This window comes from Zootoca vivipara, chromosome 15 (genome assembly GCF_965207765.1).
Source record: "Zootoca vivipara chromosome 15, rZooViv2.hap1.1, whole genome shotgun sequence".
In the NCBI taxonomy this organism is placed as follows: domain Eukaryota; kingdom Metazoa; phylum Chordata; class Lepidosauria; order Squamata; family Lacertidae; genus Zootoca; species Zootoca vivipara.
The window spans coordinates 19,622,151-19,641,878 of record NC_142598.1 but is presented as its reverse complement, the minus strand read 5'-3'; the positions used below and the strand labels follow the sequence as shown (position 1 = coordinate 19,641,878).

Genomic DNA, 19,728 nt, shown 5'->3' with positions numbered 1-19,728 from the left:
GCTTTGCCCAGTTCCAAAATGGCTGCAGCGCGACTTCTGGTGTGGCGGCCATTTTGGAACAGGGCAGAGCAGCATCAAAAGTAGCTTCTGAGCATGCTCTGCCCAGTTCCAAAATGGTGGCAGCGCTACTTCCGGTCTGCTACTTCCGGTCCAGTCCCTTATTTCTCCGGCCGGAACTTGGCAGCTATGGATTCTGTGCTATTCTTGAGAAAAGTGGCCAAGTGGCTTTCTCCTAGTGTTTGCTACCTCACTGGAAGTACAACCAAGAGCTCCGATCCAGCAAGGTATATCATTGTACCTAAGGAGTTATTTGTGCATGCAGTCAATGCAGCTTTCGATCCCTACCTCTTGAGTGGTGATGCTCACCCAGACCCTACTGAAATGGTTGGCTTCATCTTTGAATGAAGCTGCTCAGCCCCAAATGGGTTAACCAGTCATATATATGATTCATAGAAATGTAGAGTTGGGTGGGACCCTGAGGGTCATCTAGTCTGACCCCCCATGCAATGCAGGAATCTGAACATGTGGTCTCTCATTCAATTTGAAACCAGACCGGACCCTGCTTAGCTTTGCAAATGTGCTAGCTGTTACATTGCTGCAGTTATTGTTGTTGTTGTTTAGTCGTTTAGTCGTGTCCGACTCTTCGTGACCCCATGGACCAGACCACGCCAGGCACTCCTGTCTTGCACTGCCTCCCGCAGTTTGGTCAAACTCATGTTCGTAGCTTCGAGAACACTGTCCACCCATCTCGTCCTCTGTCGTCCCCTTCTCCTAGTGCCCTCAATCTTTCCCAACATCAGGGTCTTTTCCAGGGAGTCTTCTCTTCTATGAGGTGGCCAAAGTATTGGAGCCTCAGCTTCACGATCTGTCCTTCCAGTGAGCACTCAGGGCTGATTTCCTTAAGAATGGATAGGTTTGATCTTCTTGCAGTCCATGGGACTCTCAAGAGTCTCCTCCAGCACCATAATTCAAAAGCATCAATTCTTCGGCGATCAGCCTTCTTTATGGTCCAGCTCTCACTGCCATACATCACTACTGGGAAAACTTGCAGTTATAATGTGACTCATTTACCCATGACTATAACTAGGAGAAGGGGACGACAGAGGATGAGATGGTTGGACAGTGTTCTCGATGCTACGAACATGAGTTTGACCAAACTGCGGGAGGCAGTGGAAGACAGGAGTGCCTGGCGTGCTCTGGTCCATGGGGTCACAAAGAGTCGGACACGACTAAATGACTAAACAACAAATTACTATATTTGAAGGATAGACGCTATCCTAACAGCTCACCTACATGGCAGATTGCGCTCTACTTTTACAAAAACCGATGGCATATTTTCATACACTATGATGTTGTGAAAGGGTACAAAGCAAACTAATTTGTGTTCTACAATGCCTAAAGGTAGGGTCATTTCTACGATGTGTCAGGCTTTGGGGAATCGGCTTTCATTATTGCTGAATTAACTGAATGTGAATTGTGTTCATTTTGGGGACCATTTCTACTGCAACTTCAAATAGATTCTCTTACTTGGTCCCCCCCTTTAAACTTACAGGTCTGAAGGGTCTAAATCTCACAATGGTTAGGCCAAAGAAACAAATCACATCCCACTGTGTGTGCGTTTTGATGTTTTCTTCATCTTAAGTATATTTACAGCTTTTTTCTTTATTATTCTCTGGAATTTGGTCAACCCAGTCACTCCGTGAAATTATCCTTAAACAGAGGGCTCTTGAACTGGCCCTTCTATCTGAAAATGTCCTATGTAGAACCAGCAAGTTCCAAGACTTGTAACAATTGCAATATCGATCAAATAAAGACCCAAATTCACCTATTTCATTCTCTGAACCCAATATCTTCTACTTCTCAGGTAAAAACTAGCAATTTTAGTGACATGAAATTTGTACACTTAAGAGCAGAATCCTACACACATTGAAGGAAGTCTAATTGAGTTTACTCTTTTTATCCTTTTTAGTATCACCCTGGAAGCTACTATCACTATTCCTTGCTTCCCAAATTACTCACATGTTTGATACCACCCAATGAGGGTTCACCTAGTGAACAGGATGACATCACGATGTGGCGTGACCAATCAGGATTGGCTGTGTGACGAGGTCATTGCATAGTTTCAGAGAGGGAAGGAAAGAGAACGTGAGGGCAATTTCGGTGAGTAAGCAATCGTTTTCTCAAGAGTGTGCCAAAAATCGTTGAAAAGGAGAGGCAGCTTTTGGCAGTGCCAAAAATTATTGCAAAAAAGAGAGAGTAAGTGGCAGTTTCGGCAGAGTCCTGGTTGCGCATAATTGTAAAGGACTGAAAGTCTTCCTTCATCCCCAAGCCAGGCAGGGAGAAATGACCTGCATATTTAGGAATTTCAACCACAGCCTGAGTTTCTTCAACCCAAACAACACAATGTTGCAGGAGATGGTTTTCTGGCCGATCTATTATTCCCAGCTTTTAATACTGGGAACTTTCCTAGCTTAATGCCATCCCATTTTCTCTCCAGAAGGTGCTAATTGACTTGCCAAGCATTTGGATAGAATTAGTCGATGCAGTTTGCTTGTCGAAAGCTATTGTATTGGGATGAGCTGCAGAGAGAAAACAAGCAACTCTCTCTGGCAGGCTATTGAATAGGGCTGAGCTGCCTGGCACAGATTCCATTAAACAAAACCCACAGCCTAATTCTCATTTCCACTGCCATTGGCTGACACACCAGCCTTACAAAAGCCAGGGCACCTCGCAATGGATTGTTCTGTAGCGGAATAATAGTCTCAATTGTTCGCTGCTCCAGAAAATATGAATACACTCTGACAGAGAGGAAACTGCTACAATGAGAGGAAGAAAAGGGAGAGGTTTATAATTTTTATTTAAAATAAACTTTTTAATGGACTACACAGGCACGGTTGCTGCTCAGTCTCTCGACCAGAAGCAATGGCACAAATAACTGTAACATTGTTTTGTGTGGGTTTCCTTTCTTCTAAAGAGGAAAACTTTGAAAACCAGAGGGGAGGGGAATAAGCATCACACAATCACTTAAATAAAACAAGAGACAATATTACAGTGCAAAAGAACAGACAGGCTCTGTTTACGCTGCAGCCGCGCTGCACCTCTGAGAAATCCTGTTAGAAAATAAATTAAAAACACTTTCTAAAGCCCATGGCATTCCCTTTAATTGGGATTTATACAGCTGTGCACACTCACAAACACACAATCACACACCTTAGTTTATACGCATGCATGTGCCATTACTTTGGAAAAGGCCGACACATGCTAAAATCCGCGGGAAGACTCTTGCAAGGCCCTCGGACAGGAGGCTGCAAGTTAACACTTAACACTTTTCATCTGTGCGAAACACATTGAGAAACTGCAGGAGGGGCAGACATAAGCCACACAATACTGTATTAAGAATAGTCTCCCGGTTAATACCCTGTGAAGTTTCACTGCAATAGATGGAAAGGGGAAATCAGATCTATGGCTAAAATAGCCCCACATTCAGAGCTAGCATGGGGTGGTGTGAGGGGGGATGCAGAAGAGTGAACCAGTTGACAGCTCACAAGTCCTAAAATAATTGTCTGCCAGGATGACAGCAAAGGACATGATGGAGAATTTCGGCAACTGAGTTTGTGCGAAAGTGAAACTGCTTAAGGGAAAACGGCAGGAAGCACCGATTCATACACCCCTTGACCAGATCAACAGGCTCCCATGTTGTGAAGTGTGGTCTGTTTTGGCTGACTTGGAAAGATGGAGCACCTGGGACTTGGGGTTGCCTCCTGTGGCAGAAGCCAAGGAGGCGGAAGTTGCTTATTCAAAATTCTACATGCGGAGTTCTTCCCGATTCCTCCACAGCAAATGTAAAAAAAGAGTGATGTTCTGTGCAGCTTGCAACAAGCACTAAATACTCTGAACTAGCGGCGTGGTTGTGGCGCCTAGGGATGTTTGAGGACTTTGATCTTTTGTGAATTCTGATCCGAAGGGACCCGATTCTGACCTCCCAGACTTAAATTATACTTCCAGATCAGGACGCTGTTCCTCGCTTTGTACTTCCCTAGATTTCCCAGTGTTTTTACATGAACTGTAGGCAGTTGAGGAGGGCTAAGCAACACACATCAGCATCTAATCTAGTCACGGTTGCGGAACCCACTACTCTGGATCGAGTGTCTGTCTCATGGAGTCTATTCTTCTTGGGTCAGTTTAAACATTAAGTCATTTGAGGTGGTAGAGTCCGTCCAGATTTGAAACACGAGGAATCTGGAAGCACCTGGTATTTTTTTAAAAAATAGCCATCTTAGAAAAACAGCTAGGTCAGAAATCTTCTGAGAGAGATGGTAAGCGACATAATTTTCATGCCAATGTATGAGGTGGCATAATTACATCCATCTCAATGGTCCCTGAGGCAGCTGTGGGAAGCTCTTTTGCTGCTGGTGCAGAGAGCTTAACTGGTTTCTGTACATGGGTTCAAACTCGCTCTTCTTTACAAGAAAAAAAATGTTTTAAAAGATTAGTCCCAACATCCTGTTCTCAGAATGGCCACCCAGATGCCTATGGGACGCTCACAAACAGGACTTGAGAATCTCTCATATCGTACGACTGAATGAATATGATTGCTGCAAAGAGATGCTCAACTGCTAGTGGTTGCTGCTCGGGAATAAGTCTTCTTGAGATCAGAAAAGGTGTGGAAGGAGCAGATTATGAACCATCAAGAAACAAGAATTATGTGACAGAACTCTGAAGGTGGGACCCTAAGCTCTGTTCTGCAATGGAAACATCTCCATGTGAATTGCTACTCCAAAGTATTAAGAGATGCACATACATCACTCATGAAAAGCCACAGGATATTTACACTTAATACCATTCGTGAACATTTCGTACAAAGATTACCATAATCAAGGACAAAAGTGGTAAGGACCTAACAGAAGCAGAAGACATCAAGAAGAGGTGGCAAGAATACACAGAGGAATTATACCAGAAAGACATGGAGGTTTCGTACACCCCAGGTAGTGTGGTTGCTGACCTTGAGCCAGACATCTTGGAGAGTGAAGTCAAATGGGCCTTAGAAAGCACTGCTAATAACAAGGCCAGTGGAAGTGATGATATTCCAGCTGAACTATTTAAAATTTTAAAAGATGATGCTGTTAAGGTGCTACACCCAATATGCCAGCAAGTTTGGAAAACTCAGCAATGGCCAGAGGATTGGAGAAGATCAGTCTACATCCCAATTCCAAAGAAGGGTAGTGCCAAAGAATGCTCCAACTACCGCACAATTGCGCTCATTTCACACGCTAGCAAGGTTATGCTTAAAATTCTACAAGGCAGGCTTAGGCAGTATGTGGACCGAGAACTCCCAGAAGTGCAAGCTGGATTTCGAAGGGGCAGAGGAACCAGAGACCAAATAGCAAACATGCGCTGGATTATGGAGAAAGCTAGAGAGTTCCAGAAAAACGTCTACTTCTGCTTCATTGACTATGCAAAAGCCTTTGACTGTGTCGACCACAGCAAACTATGGCAAGTTCTTAAAGAAATGGGAGTGCCTGATCACCTCATCTGTCTCCTGAGAAATCTCTATGTGGGACAAGAAGCTACAGTTAGAACTGGATATGGAACAACTGAGTGGTTCAAAATTGGGAAAGGATTACGACAAGGTTGTATATTGTCTCCCTGCTTATTTAACTTATATGCAGAATTCATCATGCGAAAGGCTGGACTAGATGAATCCCAAGCCGGAATTAAGATTGCCGGAAGAAATATCAACAACCTCAGATATGCAGATGACACAACCTTGATGGCAGAAAGTGAGGAGGAATTAAAGAACCTTTTAATGAGGGTGAAAGAGGAGAGCGAAAAATATGGTCTGAAGCTCAACATCAAAAAAACCAAGATCATGGCCACTGGTCCCATCACCTCCTGGCAAATAGAAGGGGAAGAAATGGAGGCAGTGAGAGATTTTATCTTCTTGGGCTCCTTGATCACTGCAGATGGTGACAGCAGTCACGAAATTAAAAGACGCCTGCTTCTTGGGAGAAAAGCAATGACAAACCTAGACAGCATCTTAAAAAGCAGAGACATCACCTTGCCGACAAAGGTCCGTATAGTTAAAGCTATGGTTTTCCCAGTAGTGATGTATGGAAGTGAGAGCTGGACCATAAAGAAGGCTGATCGCCGAAGAATTGATGCTTTTGAATTATGGTGCTGGAGGAGACTCTTGAGAGTCCCATGGACTGCAAGAAGATCAAACCTATCCATTCTTAAGGAAATCAGCCCTGAGTGCTCCCTGGAAGGACAGATCGTGAAGCTGAGGCTCCAATACTTTGGCCACCTCATGAGAAGAGAAGAATCCTTGGAAAAGACCCTGATGTTGGGAAAGATGGAGGGCACTAGGAGAAGGGGACGACAGAGGACAAGATGGTTGGACAGTGTTCTCGAAGCTACGAACATGAGTTTGACCAAACTGCGGGAGGCAGTGCAAGACAGGAGTGCCTGGCGTGCTATGGTCCATGGGGTCACGAAGAGTCGGACACGACTAAACGACTAAACAACAACAACAACAACCATCCGTGGCCAAGTGACCCCCCAAATGAGTTCTCCTTTTGTTGCTTTGGGTAAATTATGTTGTTTTCTGCTGAGGCTTTGAAGGTGCAAGAGCTATAGTTGCAACGATGTTCTCCTGACTATCAGAGGCACACAAGTGGTAATTGTTCTGCTGTACCCAGTGGCTGCAAGCAATTTTCACTGTGAAAATGCTCCACAACCAATCTTCACAGCTAAAGAACTGAGCTGGGGCTTGGCTGTGTAAATAATCCTGTCGGTGGTTGAATACAACAAGCACTACACCGGTCAAAAATGTCAACAGAGGACTACGGAGCAAGTATTTTTTAGCTCAGTGGTGGGTACCCTTATTGCCAAATGCACCATAAATTGTAGCTCAGTGGTAGGGCATTTTCTTTGTGGTTCGGTCCCCAGAATCTTCAAGCAGGGCTGGGAGCATAGCTGCCAAGTTCCTGTCAAAGAAATGAGGGATTGGACCGGAAGTAGCAGACCGGAAGTAGCGCTGCCGCCATTTTGGAACTGGGCGGAGCATGCTCAGAAGCGACTTTTGATGCTGCTCTGCCCAGTTCCAAAATGGCCGCCACGCCAGAAGTCGCACTGCAGCCATTTTGGAACTGGGCAGAGCAGCACCAAAAGTCGCTTCTGAGCATGCTCCGCCCAGTTCCAAAATGGCCACCACAGCAGAATAAACTGGGGAAAAACAAAAAAAAATCCATTTTTTCAGCTGGGAACAGCTGGAAAAACGGGGGTTTCCCAGGGAATACGGGAGACTTGGCAGCTATGGCTGGGAGAGACCAGTGTCTGCAAGTTAGCATAGCCCAGTGTTCTTCAATCTTGGATCCTAAGATGCTAGAATAAAACTCCCATCATCCTCAGCCCGCTTAGCTAATGGTCATGGATGATTTGGGGACCCAAGGGTTGCAGACCACTGGTGCACGCTGAGCTAGATGGATCAACTGATTGGGCTCGGTATAAGGCAGGCATCCCCAAACTGCGGCCCTCCAGATGTTTTGGCCTACAACTCCCATGATCCCTAGCTAACAGGACCAGTGGTCGGGGAAGATGGGAATTGTAGTCCAAAACATCTGGAGGGCCGAAGTTTGGGGATGCCTGGTATAAGGCAACTTCCTGATTTTCTCAGATAGCAGTAGTCTAGCAATGTACCACAGAACATATCCCACCTTTGAAGTCTTGGTGGTGCCTTCTGGCCAAGTGGGCTGGGGAACATGCAGCAGGGGCAACACTAGAGGCACAGAGAGGAATATAGGCTGGACTCTATGACATAGCCAGGCCCACCGGTCCTCTTGCTCCTGGCAAGGTACACCGCAACATCCTCGTCTAGTATCCGGGTCACAAGTTGGCTACAGATGATTAATGCAACAGTGAGCATCTCTGAGTCAACTGTAAAGGACTAGGGCACATGCTATGAAGGGAGGAGGGGCTGTAAAGAAGATAAAAAAAGGGAAAACTGGTTGTTTTTATGCTTCTTTCAAAAAACGGATTATTTTACTCCATTTAGGGAGAAAACCCCACAATATTTGTAAAAAAAACCAAACGACAACAGATAGACACTTGGCATGCACATTTCCATTTAGATTATCGGCAGCTGATTCCACACACACCTTTACAGAGGTTTATTTTTTTTGTCCTCAAAACAGGTAAAAACAGAACCTTGGAATTAATACCAGTTTGGAAACTGGTCCATACGGGGCTAAAATGAACTAGCCAACAAGAGACACCATTTATATTATCTGGAGACTTCTCTTTTCACATTTGTACAGTACAACGAAGCAGTATTTTACATAAGTGTTGAATTAATGAGTATTCCATTAACACTTTCAAACCAGCGCAAAAATGAAGGGAAGCTGTATGCTTGAAAGATAGTCCCGTTTTTGTTTTTGTTTTTAAAAACAGGCCAATTTGGCATCCATGTTGAAAGTCTGAAAAAAGAGAAAACGCCAAGTCTGACTCTCAACTTGGATCCCCAATGGAGAAATGCACGGTGATATGGGAAGGGTTAATGCAGTGGACCAGCCTCAAGGATTGTTACAAAGTCCAAAGGAGGACACAGGGAAACATGGGGCTTGCAGCTGAAGATGGCAGCCCAGCCCAGCGTTGAGTTTCAGTTCAATTACCCTATGACCCAACCCCAATGTGTGGTGCACATTCACCCCCTCTGATCTGCTTCACTGGCTGCTGTTGCCGTGGAAACACACACCCTTGGGATATCAGGGTAAGCAACACTAATGTCAGAAAGGTAGAGGGAAGGATCGGACCAGGGGCTGCTGGTTTGTGCTGTGGCCCTGGCCTTTTCTTGTTAACTTCTGCTCTTGAGTTACAGCTTGCCAGTCTTTCTGTTCAACAGGCACAGAGAATATGCTGGATGGGGATGGGAAAGGGACCTAGGCTTTAAAGATGAGGTAGAAAGCCAACCGCACTTGCCCTGGGAAGCGCAGGAGCTATTCCAATTGGTTACGAAGGCAGAAGAGGAGCAGTAACAAGAAGCCACATTTTGCGTGTGTGCCATAACAGGACAGGCCCAGTTGTACGATCGCGAGTCGGAAAACAGCCCATGATTTATATTACGCTACGGGATGTACTTGCACATCCCAGCTGGAGAAGCAGAAACATGTTCTTCATGCGTTTCCCCCGGACACCACCCCTGAGATGGAAGAGAATCCAGCTTGTTGGATCTCTAGATGGAAGGCTACTATTGGCTTAGGTTCCATCATCAGCTCAAGGAAGCCCTTTTGGGTCCAAAATCTGGTCGTGTAAACATCAACTCCCTCCGTAATGACCCCACCCTCCCCGGAAACCACTGAATGAACCACCACAGCTGACATTGTACGTACACAACAGAAAACAGAACTCACTGCCTTTAATCTAGAAATCAGCACAGAAAACCCTTAGAGCTTTATTCTTGTACCAAAAAGGGGGGAAGGGGGATAAAAATATATATATATTAAACCACTATTTTAGTACATACCCTATTCATAAATAACCGAACTTTTTTTTCCGTTTTCCTTTTGCTCTGTCGCAAAATTACTCATCGAGATTTTCAGATCACATCATCATTGTAACAAAACAAAACAAAAGTGAGGCTCTCACATGTTGAATTAAACTGTGCAGAAAAACGACGACACAAATTTGGGGTTGGGTGCATAAATCAACAGTTCTCAGGCCTTGAGGGTCGAGGAAGGCCAACGGGCCCTTTCTCGCTCAGCCTTCCCGCCGCAAGAGTTTGCGTCCATTTTGCAGGTTCTGCTTCGGTACGTGGAATATTCTGCGCGCAGGGGCGAGAAGATGTCAAGCTTGCTGATCTCTCAGGAAAGTTTGAAGGCCATTCTTTGGATTTGGCAACTTTTCTATTGACGTGGGGGAGGGGGGCGGTATTCCTGCATTTCTTCCAAGCGGCTGAATGCAATTTCTTTCTCGTATAAATAGAAACCAATACTTCCACACAGGACATGCAAAGTAGTGCAATGATTACTATACAACAGCCTGCTACTGGGAAGGCAGGACTGGGCATCTGTCCCAAGAAGCATCGCTGTAGACAGTGCAGGAGCAAATTTGCTGCTGCACCCCTCATCTCCAATCCACAGGAAGGAGAAGCACGGGCCAGAGCGCAAAATTATAAGGTCCGGACAGCAACAGGGTAAAGGAGCGACAAATGTTCGGCTCCTTTTATTGGGAGTTTTTTTGCAGTGTAATAGTGGATCACTTCCGGAACACTGTCAAACGGAGGGCTGTTCTGGCCCAAAATGTATTTCTCTTTGGTTTTCGCCAGCTTCATATGCATAAACCCTTGGTTGCTCCTGCGGAAAGAAAGAAAACAAGAAAATGATTCAGCATGTGAAATCTCTCTCTCTCTCTCTCTCTCTCTCTCTTTCTCTCTCTCTGAGCTAGTTTTAGAGAAATCTTAACAAAATCCACGCGCCTGCTTGACTGTAACAAAACCTTTCCGTGGTTTACGAGAAACAGCAAAATTATCAATTAAATCGGTTAAAAATAAGTCAATGACAAAATTTAAAGAACAGTTAAAATGATTTGTAAACTACAAATAGGTAAAAACACATCAACGTGTCTGGATAGCCTTGCCTAAACAGAAAACCATGCTTAAAGTATTATGCCTAAAGAGGGCTTTTGACAGCTCCCACCCCATTCAAAGCACAAAAATCCGAAATATAAAAAAAATCTGATGGGAACCCTGGGTGCGTAATTGAAAAAGATCTTCCCATTTTGTGTCCAGGGGGCAAAGATATAGCAGTGGGGCGCACATTCCATTCTGAACCTGAAGAATACGCGGAGATGCAATTTTAAGTTGAGAATAGTTCCTTTATCCCCTCTGAAATTGCCAAAGAATTTTTTTTTTTAAGTGAATGTTTCCTGTGAAAAAGCTGAAGGAAATTTCAGGCTCACATTATTCAGATATTCAGGCAATTTTGTGATGAAATGACCCTTCTCTGTAGAGCAGAAATCACTGCAGGCATTGTAATTATAGCTCTGGCAAGCTTAAAAAAATCTTGATTTGAATTTCAATTCTTTACAAGAATGAATCTCTTTTGAAACATAATTGCTCTCTAAACGATTTCCTTTAAGCCAAGGGTGACATCTCTAAATACATTATTATGAGCAGATATATTGTTCTGTGCTTTCAGTTCATTATGTTTTCCCCCCTCTGCTAGTAAATGGTTTAAGAGTCTGCCACTAAATTAATGGGATTGCAGAAATAGGTGCATATTAATTCAAGGCTAGAGTGGAGGGCAGTCTGTTTAGATGCCTTTTCAGGCTTAATGCAAGAGCGGAATTTACTGGTGGGATTTCTTGTCAAGTCTGCAGTTTTACTGATTGCATAGGGGCCTCTAAAAAAGATGTGTGAGTTTGGTTTGTGATTCGAGGGACTATCAAAGACATGCTGCAAATTGCTAGCCAACCAGTAAAGATGCATGAGGGTTAGTAAGTGTCGCGGATTTATTTGCAGGACTGATTTTTGAGTGGGAACGACTGGAAATCCTCACATAAGCCTCTATAAAAGCAAGTTTAATGTCTTGCAAGGGCTCAAAGCTGCACTGGGGGGAAAGGTTGTGATTTTTGTTTCTTATTGTATGGATAAATATGGTCTGAAGCTCAACATCAAAAAAAACCCAAGATCATGGCCACTGAGGTCCCATCACCTCCTGGCAAATAGAAGGGGAAGAAATGGAGGCAGTGAGAGATTTTACTTTCTTGGGTTCCATGATCACTGCAGATGGTGACAGCAGTCACGAAATTAAGAGACGCCTGCTTCTTGGGAGAAAAGCAATGACAAACCTAGACAGCATCTTAAAAAGCAGAGACATCACCTTGCCGACAAAGGTCCGTATAGTTAAAGCTATAGTTTTCCCTGTAGTGATGTATGGAAGGGAGAGCTGGACCATAAAGGAGGCTGATCGCCGAAGAATTGATGCTTTTGAATTATGGTGCTGGAGGAGACTCTTGAGAGTCCCATGGACTGCAAGAAGATCAAACCTATCCATTCTGAAGGAAATCAGCCCTGAGTGCTCACTGGAAGGACAGATCGTGAAGCTGAGGCTCCAATACTTTGGCCACCTCATGAGAAGAGAAGACTCCCTGGAAAAGACCCTGATGTTGGGAAAGATGGAGGGCACAAGGAGAAGGGGACAACAGAGGACAAGATGGTTGGACAGTGTTCTCGAAGCTACCAACATGAGTCTGACCAAACTGCAGGAGGCAGTGGAAGACAAGAGTGCCTGGCGTGCTATGGTCCATGGGGTCACGAAGAGTCGGACACGACTAAACAACTAAACAACAACAACAATTGTATGGATGAAAATGACATTGAAGGGCCTGGAGGACCTGAGGAGAAAGTTTGCTCAACACTCAATGCGCAGGATGGGATTACTAAGGGCAGAACATTACAGAGACATGGGGCTGCCACAGAAAATGACACTCCCAGACCGAGCTGCCCCATACCCTTCTTCGGGTCTCTTTCGTTGCCATCACAGTGTGCATCTCCTTGCCATATTATAGTGGGGGTGGAGAAATGCATGCCCTATGTCACATCACAGAAGTGTTATTAGATGCTAAAGGGTATTAGAACTCGACATAAGAGATGCAGTTTTCACCAGCGATCCCAGCAGTGTCTCCTGCAGCATGCAGTGCAAGAGGCATTGAAATGACTCTCCCTCGAGTTCCCTCTCAGGCCCTCTTCATCTCTGCACAAAGAGACAAAAACTACTATACAGTGGTACCATGGTTCTCAAACGCCTTGGTACTCAAACAACTTGGAACCCAAACACTGAAAACCTGGAAGTGTGTTCCGGTTTGCAAACTTTTTTCAGAAGCTGAACGTGCTCCGTTTTGAGTGTCACGCTTCTGATTTGAGCGCCACACTTCCGTTTTGAGTGTTGTGCTGAGTTCTGTCTGTTTTTGCTTTTTATTTTGCGTTTTTGTGGCTCTTTTTTGTTCTGGTTTTGTGCCTGCGTGGAACCCAGTTGAGCTACTGATGGATTGATTGTGTGACTGCAGTACTTTTTTTTATTGCTTTCATTTTATGGATCAATGGCCTCGTTAAGATAGTAAAATTCATGTTAAATTGCTGTTTTAGGGGTTGTTTTCAAAAGTCTGGAACGGATTAATCCATTTTGCATTACTTTCCATGGGAAAGGGTGCCTTTGTTTTGGAATGCTTTGGTTTTGGAACGGACTTCCGGAACGGATTAAATTTGAGAACCAAGGTACCACCGTATGCACCCCGCATACATTCCCTTTGATTTTGCCGCTTGACATTTTTTCACTACGCAAGGAGGGAAAAGCGTGAGATTGGAAGCTTTCCAAAATCAGCAGCCTGACTCCCTGCACCGCAGATTCTGACCCAGCACCCTTATCGCAGAAGTGAAAGACACATCGCTGTGCTTCTTCACATGTTGTATTTTTATTTATTTATTTCTAGTAATGACAGAAATTCAGTTCCAGTACTTGTCCCCGGCAGATTGCCACCGCGCCCCCAACCTGCAGGCCTGCCACTCCAATTGCTGTGTCCCTCTCTGCTTTGCAGAAAGAGCCTATCAGCTGGGAGGCATGTGCCGCAGAGGGATCTTTAACTGTGAAGCTTCCATCTCCAGAGACCATTGCTCCTCTCCCCTGCTACTCTGGCAACAACTCCACTTGGCTTTCGTGGTCCCAGTACCCAGCCGGTTCGTCTGCTGCAGTCAGCCAGGCAAAGTTTACAATCTTAAGGAGCAACATGAAAAGTCACGGACACTTTTGTTCGGCTAGGTAAAGGTAAAGGGACCCCTGACCATTAGGTCCAGTCGTGACCGACTCTGGGGTTGCGCGCTTATCTCACATTATTGGCCGAGGGAGCCGGCGTATAGCTTCCAGGTCATGTGGCCAGCATGACAAAGCCGCTTCTGGCAAACCAGAGCAGCACATGGAAATGCCGTTTACCGCGCCGCTGTAGCGGTTCCTATTTATCGACTTGCATTTTGACGTGCTTTTGAACTGCTAGGTTGGCAGGAGCTGGGACCAAGCAACGGGAGCTCAACCCGTCGCAGGGATTCGAAACGCCGACCTTCTGATCAGGAAGCCCTAGGCTCAGTGGTTTAACCCACAGGGCCACCTGGGTCCCCTTTTGTTCGGCTACATCACGCTAAACCACTTGAACTTTACAACAGCTGGATCCTTCCACAAAAGCAGCGGGTGTGCACAGCCTGTGTTTTAAAGAGATATGCCGAAAGGCAAAAAGCATAGTCAACGAATGACCCAGCAAAGATTAACCGGAAATATCTGGGTGGGTAAACTGAATGCTCTGCTAAACTGGAAGGCAGCTTTTTGGCCACCAAGGTGCCACTAATGACCAGCACTGGTTGGTGTGGCTAGCAGGCTAGCAAAGACTTTTGTAGCCTTGCTTTCCTGGCTGAACTAAAGCACAGCCATTCTCCGGTAAGGGCAGGCTTGAAGAATGAAGGCAGGGTAAGCTATGTGCTTCCCAAATGAACCAGAGCAATAGCTTAATGATAAACCAGCTAAAAGACCTATTTGATGCAAGAGCTATAATGGAGATGTATGTGGGAGAATGCTGGCAGAAGGGAAGTCCAACCTGGCATCCTTGGTGGAGGAAACAAGCTATGTGGTGAGATAAGGGCGGAATTGCACAAGGTCTTGGGGGAAGAAAGAGAATGACTAAATAAACTTGTGAAATCTCCCCTTGTTTTGGCAATTAAGAGAGAGGCTGACTAACAACTGGCAAAGGATGGATGCGGTCTCGTAAATTCCATTGCCATGCACTCGGTGACTCTGGAAATTCCTTTTAAAATGATGCCAGGATAGGAACTCTGTGAGCTTCTGAAATGGCTCTGAATTCTCACATATATAGCAGGTTAGACTGCAAAACTGTTCCTGGGCAGTTCACCTTACAAATGAGGGAACTGTGTGCTTGAATGCTCTCAGCACCAAATTCCTTGCACATGGAAAACCAGTGTGTCGGGGGGGAGGGTTCTATCCTACTCTTCTTTCTGAGGTGCTACTTTTCAATGCGCAGGGAATGCGCATTGGAATATTTGGGCTTGCAATTTCCCACCTACACTCTAAAGTAACACAGTCCAGAAAGAGTTTTATTACATTATGAGCATCTGTGTGGACTGAACCATAGCCATGCAATCATGAGAGATGGCAGCTTTCAGTGATCAGGGTATCAAGCTAGATAAGGTTGTGTCCCCTAACAATTGTTACATTTGCTCGATAAGAAATTGATGTCCTTGACAGTTAATCTCCTGTCCTTGACAGCCAATCTCCAAGAGGCATTTGCCATAGCCAAGGGATCATGTGATGAAATCCACCATGTGACTTAGGCTAAAGCTACCCATGTGAGGGCAGAGGAGCCAGAATACAGATAACTATATTTGGAATTGGCAGGACGAGGACATAGGTGAGTAGAGAGGCTTGAAGTGGGGCACAACTAGTAGATGTTGATACCTAATTTAAAAGCCACATGCGCTGGAGAGAGTTTTCCCTCAGTCTGTCTTGTTAGCCCTGGAAGCCCAGAAAAAACAAAGCTTTCTGTAGCCTGGTTAAAGGGTTTCTCAGCACCAGGTATCCGTAAAATTGGTCAGCGAATCCAATGGCAGTCAAGAGATCTTTGTGGTGATTGCTTGCCGCTAGGCCTAAGAACAAAGGGCATAGCCTTCAACCTGCTTTACAAACTGCTCAGAACTACTCATAAAAAGTAGGCTATGATTCCTTCAAGAAGAGAGCCAAGATCTGCATTTTTCTAACATTAGCACAATCAGATGCAATAGGCACCCTGTTAAGCCGTTGCAGACTTCTCTGTAGCTACTGAATTTTGTATACTTGCACCTGACTCTTCCAACCTCAAGAATGACAATAAAGCTTCAGCTGTTTCCAGGCTATTTTCCAACAACTTATCACAAAATGAAAATAAAGAAATGTAACATCAGCAGCATTGTGTTTCAAGAGCTGATTTATGCATTATACAGAATGAAATGGTAGAATTTTCTACTTGTACAACCACTTTAATATGCAGGTGGTGGTCATATCACTTTTTTGTGTGCGCATAGCCTAGGAGGTGCAAGATTATAATTATCTTTTTAATGGAGCAATTGTAATCAGGATCCCACAATGGAAGTGGTACAGTCCAGAATTCTGCCACCTCCATTTATGTATTCTCACGGATTTCTGAAGTGGTGCACCTGAAAACGTAATGTGTGAATGTGACAAAACACGTTTGGAAACATGTGTTACCAGAGAGGTTTGCTCAACAGACAGCTGTGATTGGCCCATAGCTCACCCTGTGGTCAACACAAGGGTAGGAAGCAATCCAAAGACATCCTGTGTCCGGGAGCCAAGTCACATGATGCATGGACGTGTCAGCTATCATATGAGAATCCCCTCACTTGGAAAGCTTGCCTTTTTTTGGAAAGGGACTGTGCTGATGTGAAAAGACAGCTCTGTCCGTGAGTGCTGATTTGCAATTAGATGTCTTGCACAGCCAAACTATCGGACGACCGTAGCAGATGACCAAGGCGCCGTGAGAGTTAGATGTATAATATATTAGGAGCTGTTGCCAGAGTCTTTAACTGGAAAGGAGGCTGAGAAGTGGCTTCCCCTTGTGCTATCTTTTATAAGCCAAAAGCTCCTAAGAGCTTTGGGGTTAGCCCTTAACTGCCACCAACTTTCCCCTTTGCAATCCCCAGGCGCACGCGATCGGCTAACAGCAATGTCAAACCGGTGTGTCATTGAGGCTCTGCAGGCTGGAATAATGGGGAACAAAGCTCCAGGCAAGGCTTTTTGATAAGAGCACAGTGTGCAAGTGTGTCATTCCTGGTTCCTTTGATACCCCATGCAGAAGGAGCAAGCCACAATTAGAGGGCCTCCTGAGCAAAGGAACCTGCCTAATTAATACTGCCAAGCTGCACAATGAGGAGCAACACTGTTCCTACCTTTGGGGGGAAAAAACCACACAACCCCGTTCCACCAAAACAAGAAGAAAATTGATCATCAAGAGGATTATCAAACATTCTCTGTTTGACAGACAACCCCTCCCCTTAATGGGAACCATCCCCTTCCGAATAATCAAGGCATTTAATAATACATCATACATCCTTGCAGCTGCCGGGGCATATTGCCTACAGCAGTGTGTTGCTTCCCTAAGACCTCTTACTTTCAGTTGTAATTGCTTAATGCATTTTTCATGAAGAGCACAGGGTAATAGTTATGTTAAATTGCCTCCTTTTTCATGATAAAATGGCTTTAAAACACTTGCATGTAACATTTATGCAATTGCAGGCAGTGCAAGTGCCCAGTGATTATGACCCTATTACTTGGAATCCCCGTGCATTGTGTCAGGTTCACTTCATCCTGAAGAAGAAAGGGAGGATTGTCACTCCCAATCAGAACGAAACTGATTTTTCCTCTACCGAGCTGCATTTCTGAAACAGCTCCTGCTCAACTTCATCATGCCCAGAGGCTGCTTTTGACCACCTCAATTCGGCACCCACTGAAATCACGGGCTCCTTGCTTGAAATCGTCAATGGCAGTGGACTGGGGGTCCTAAAGCATTGATTCTTAAGATCACAGCTAATCCTGCTGGGTTCAAATGGGAGCAAGAGGAACTGGAAGCACCCCCAAACAGCCAAGTGTCTTGTGGAACTGAACACAGTTATTTCCTCGATTACGGTCCACTTCAGAAACCGAACAGGAATGTTTCTCGGACCATCACCCTGTTGCTTTTGTAGAAATCAATGTCCTTCCCCGGACAGACACGGGAGTTACTGGCAGCTTTTGTGACTGCAAAGGGAAGATGCTTCATGGGATGCTAGACAAGGAAATGCTGCCCAAACCAGCAAGCCTCTAGAAGATCTCCCCTCTCACTCTTCGTGTGGCATTTAGTCAGTTCTGCAGGTGTCATTTACCTTCTTATACTCTGTATCACCAGCACCAAGGTTTTTTTTTTGGGGGGGACACACGAGGGGCCAAGGCTCCCCCCAAATTTTCAATGAAGGGGCCGGGGCCCCTAAAGTTCTGTGTTGGCCACCCACCCATGGCACAGAGCATCCACGCGACACGTCATCATGGCCCGCTGTGCGCGCAAGTGATGTCAGAACGCCATGGGCCTGTTGACACCGTGTGCGCATGCCACGGGGATGTGCGGACATCATGCGTGCACAATGCAGGCCCTGGACTCACAACGTGGTGATGTTGTGTGGCCCTGGGACCCCTCAATCATGGAAGCAAGGCAGAGCGGCAGCTCTGTATTATTGGCTGCCTCAGGTGGGGCAGGAAAACCACTTGGGCAAGTCTAGTATGAGAGGGGTGAGAACTGTGCATGGGTTTTTGTTGTTGCAGCGGCCCTGTGACCCCTGGTGTCTCCCAAAAATTGTACACATCACTTGGGAAGACAGGCCAACCAATGCCAGTGTACTGGAAGAAGCAAAGATCACCAGTTTTGAAGCAATGATTCTTCAACATCAACTTTGTTGGACTGGTCATGTTGTTCGGATGCCTGATTATCGTCTTTCAAAGCAACTGCTCTATTCTGAACTTAAAAATGGAAAGCATAATGCTGGTGGTCAACAAAAGAGGTTTAAAGACTCTCTCAAGGCAAATCTAAAAAAAATCTAAATAAAAGGCTTGAATTAGAGAACAGCCTTTACCAAAGATGTCATGGGCTTTCAAGATGCTTGAACTCAGGGCAAAAGGGAGGAACGTGCTAAGGGGAAGGCATGTTTGGCAAACCCTCACTGTGATCAACTCCCGCCCAGAAACCTATGTCCCTAACTGTGGAAGGACGTGTGGATCCAGAATTGGCCTCCACAGTCTCACTGTTAAGACTGTGTTCATGGAAGACAATCTTTCTCGGCTACGAGTGATCACCGAAGAAGAGGAAGAGGAAGAGGAAGAGGAAGAAGAAGAGGAAGAGTGATCGCCAAAGAAGAAGAAGCCGTGCCCTAAGTGTGAGGGCCTGGAAGACCCTGGTTCAAATTCCACCTCCACAATAAACTCCCATAGGTGACCTCTCAGTGGCTCACTATTTGCTATGGAGGACAATTATATGTACTCTACCTTGCAGGACTGTTTTAAAGTTTACGGAGATCATGTATGTGATGCGCCCTGAAAGCCTGAAATGTGCAACTTAAGAGACTATTAGTAGCTGGTAGTAAGTACTGCTGTGGGGGACACCCTTCTTTCTGTCAATAAAAGATTTCCAAATTGTCTGGGGTAGACTGCCAGTTCCGATCTGTAAAAACAGCCTGTCTTCTCCAGCAATCCTGATACAGGCCTTGGAACATTTCACACTGCCAAGTCTAAAATGTAGGACCAAATGCCACGATGGTGAGAACTGATTTCCATGGCCTGCTCGGTCTTTCTGTTATTCCACGATGACGCCCACTGCTACATTTGATGGATTTGTGTCTTGAGAAAAGAATGATGGAAATCAGGAGGCTATCCTAACTCATTCTCACCCTGTCTTTCTTTCTCTGTTGAAAAAAGACTGACATCTCTATTTGCCCAATCTATTTACTTCCTGGAATTTACAGCTCTCTCTTGTTTGGTAATGTGCTGCTCTCAGCCGGAGAATGCAGCTGATTTCCCCAACAAAACAGCCTCCAGTTAAGTAAATGGCAACGATTTCTCTTTCTTTCTTTCTTTCTTTCTTTCTTTCTTTCTTTCTTTC

The 19,728-nt window shown here is 45.2% G+C and overlaps 1 protein-coding gene across 1 annotated transcript in view; it reads right to left on the bottom strand.

The window, feature by feature from the left end:
- Positions 1–2,840: 2,840 nt before the first annotated feature.
- Positions 2,841–19,728, bottom strand: part of SHB (SH2 domain containing adaptor protein B) — a 151,390-nt gene continuing 134,502 nt past the window's right edge. The window contains exon 6 of the mRNA XM_035097025.3: positions 2,841–10,349. Within this exon, the coding sequence (XP_034952916.1) occupies positions 10,166–10,349 (184 nt within the window). The 3' untranslated portion in view covers positions 2,841–10,165. The remainder of the gene's footprint in view (positions 10,350–19,728) is intronic.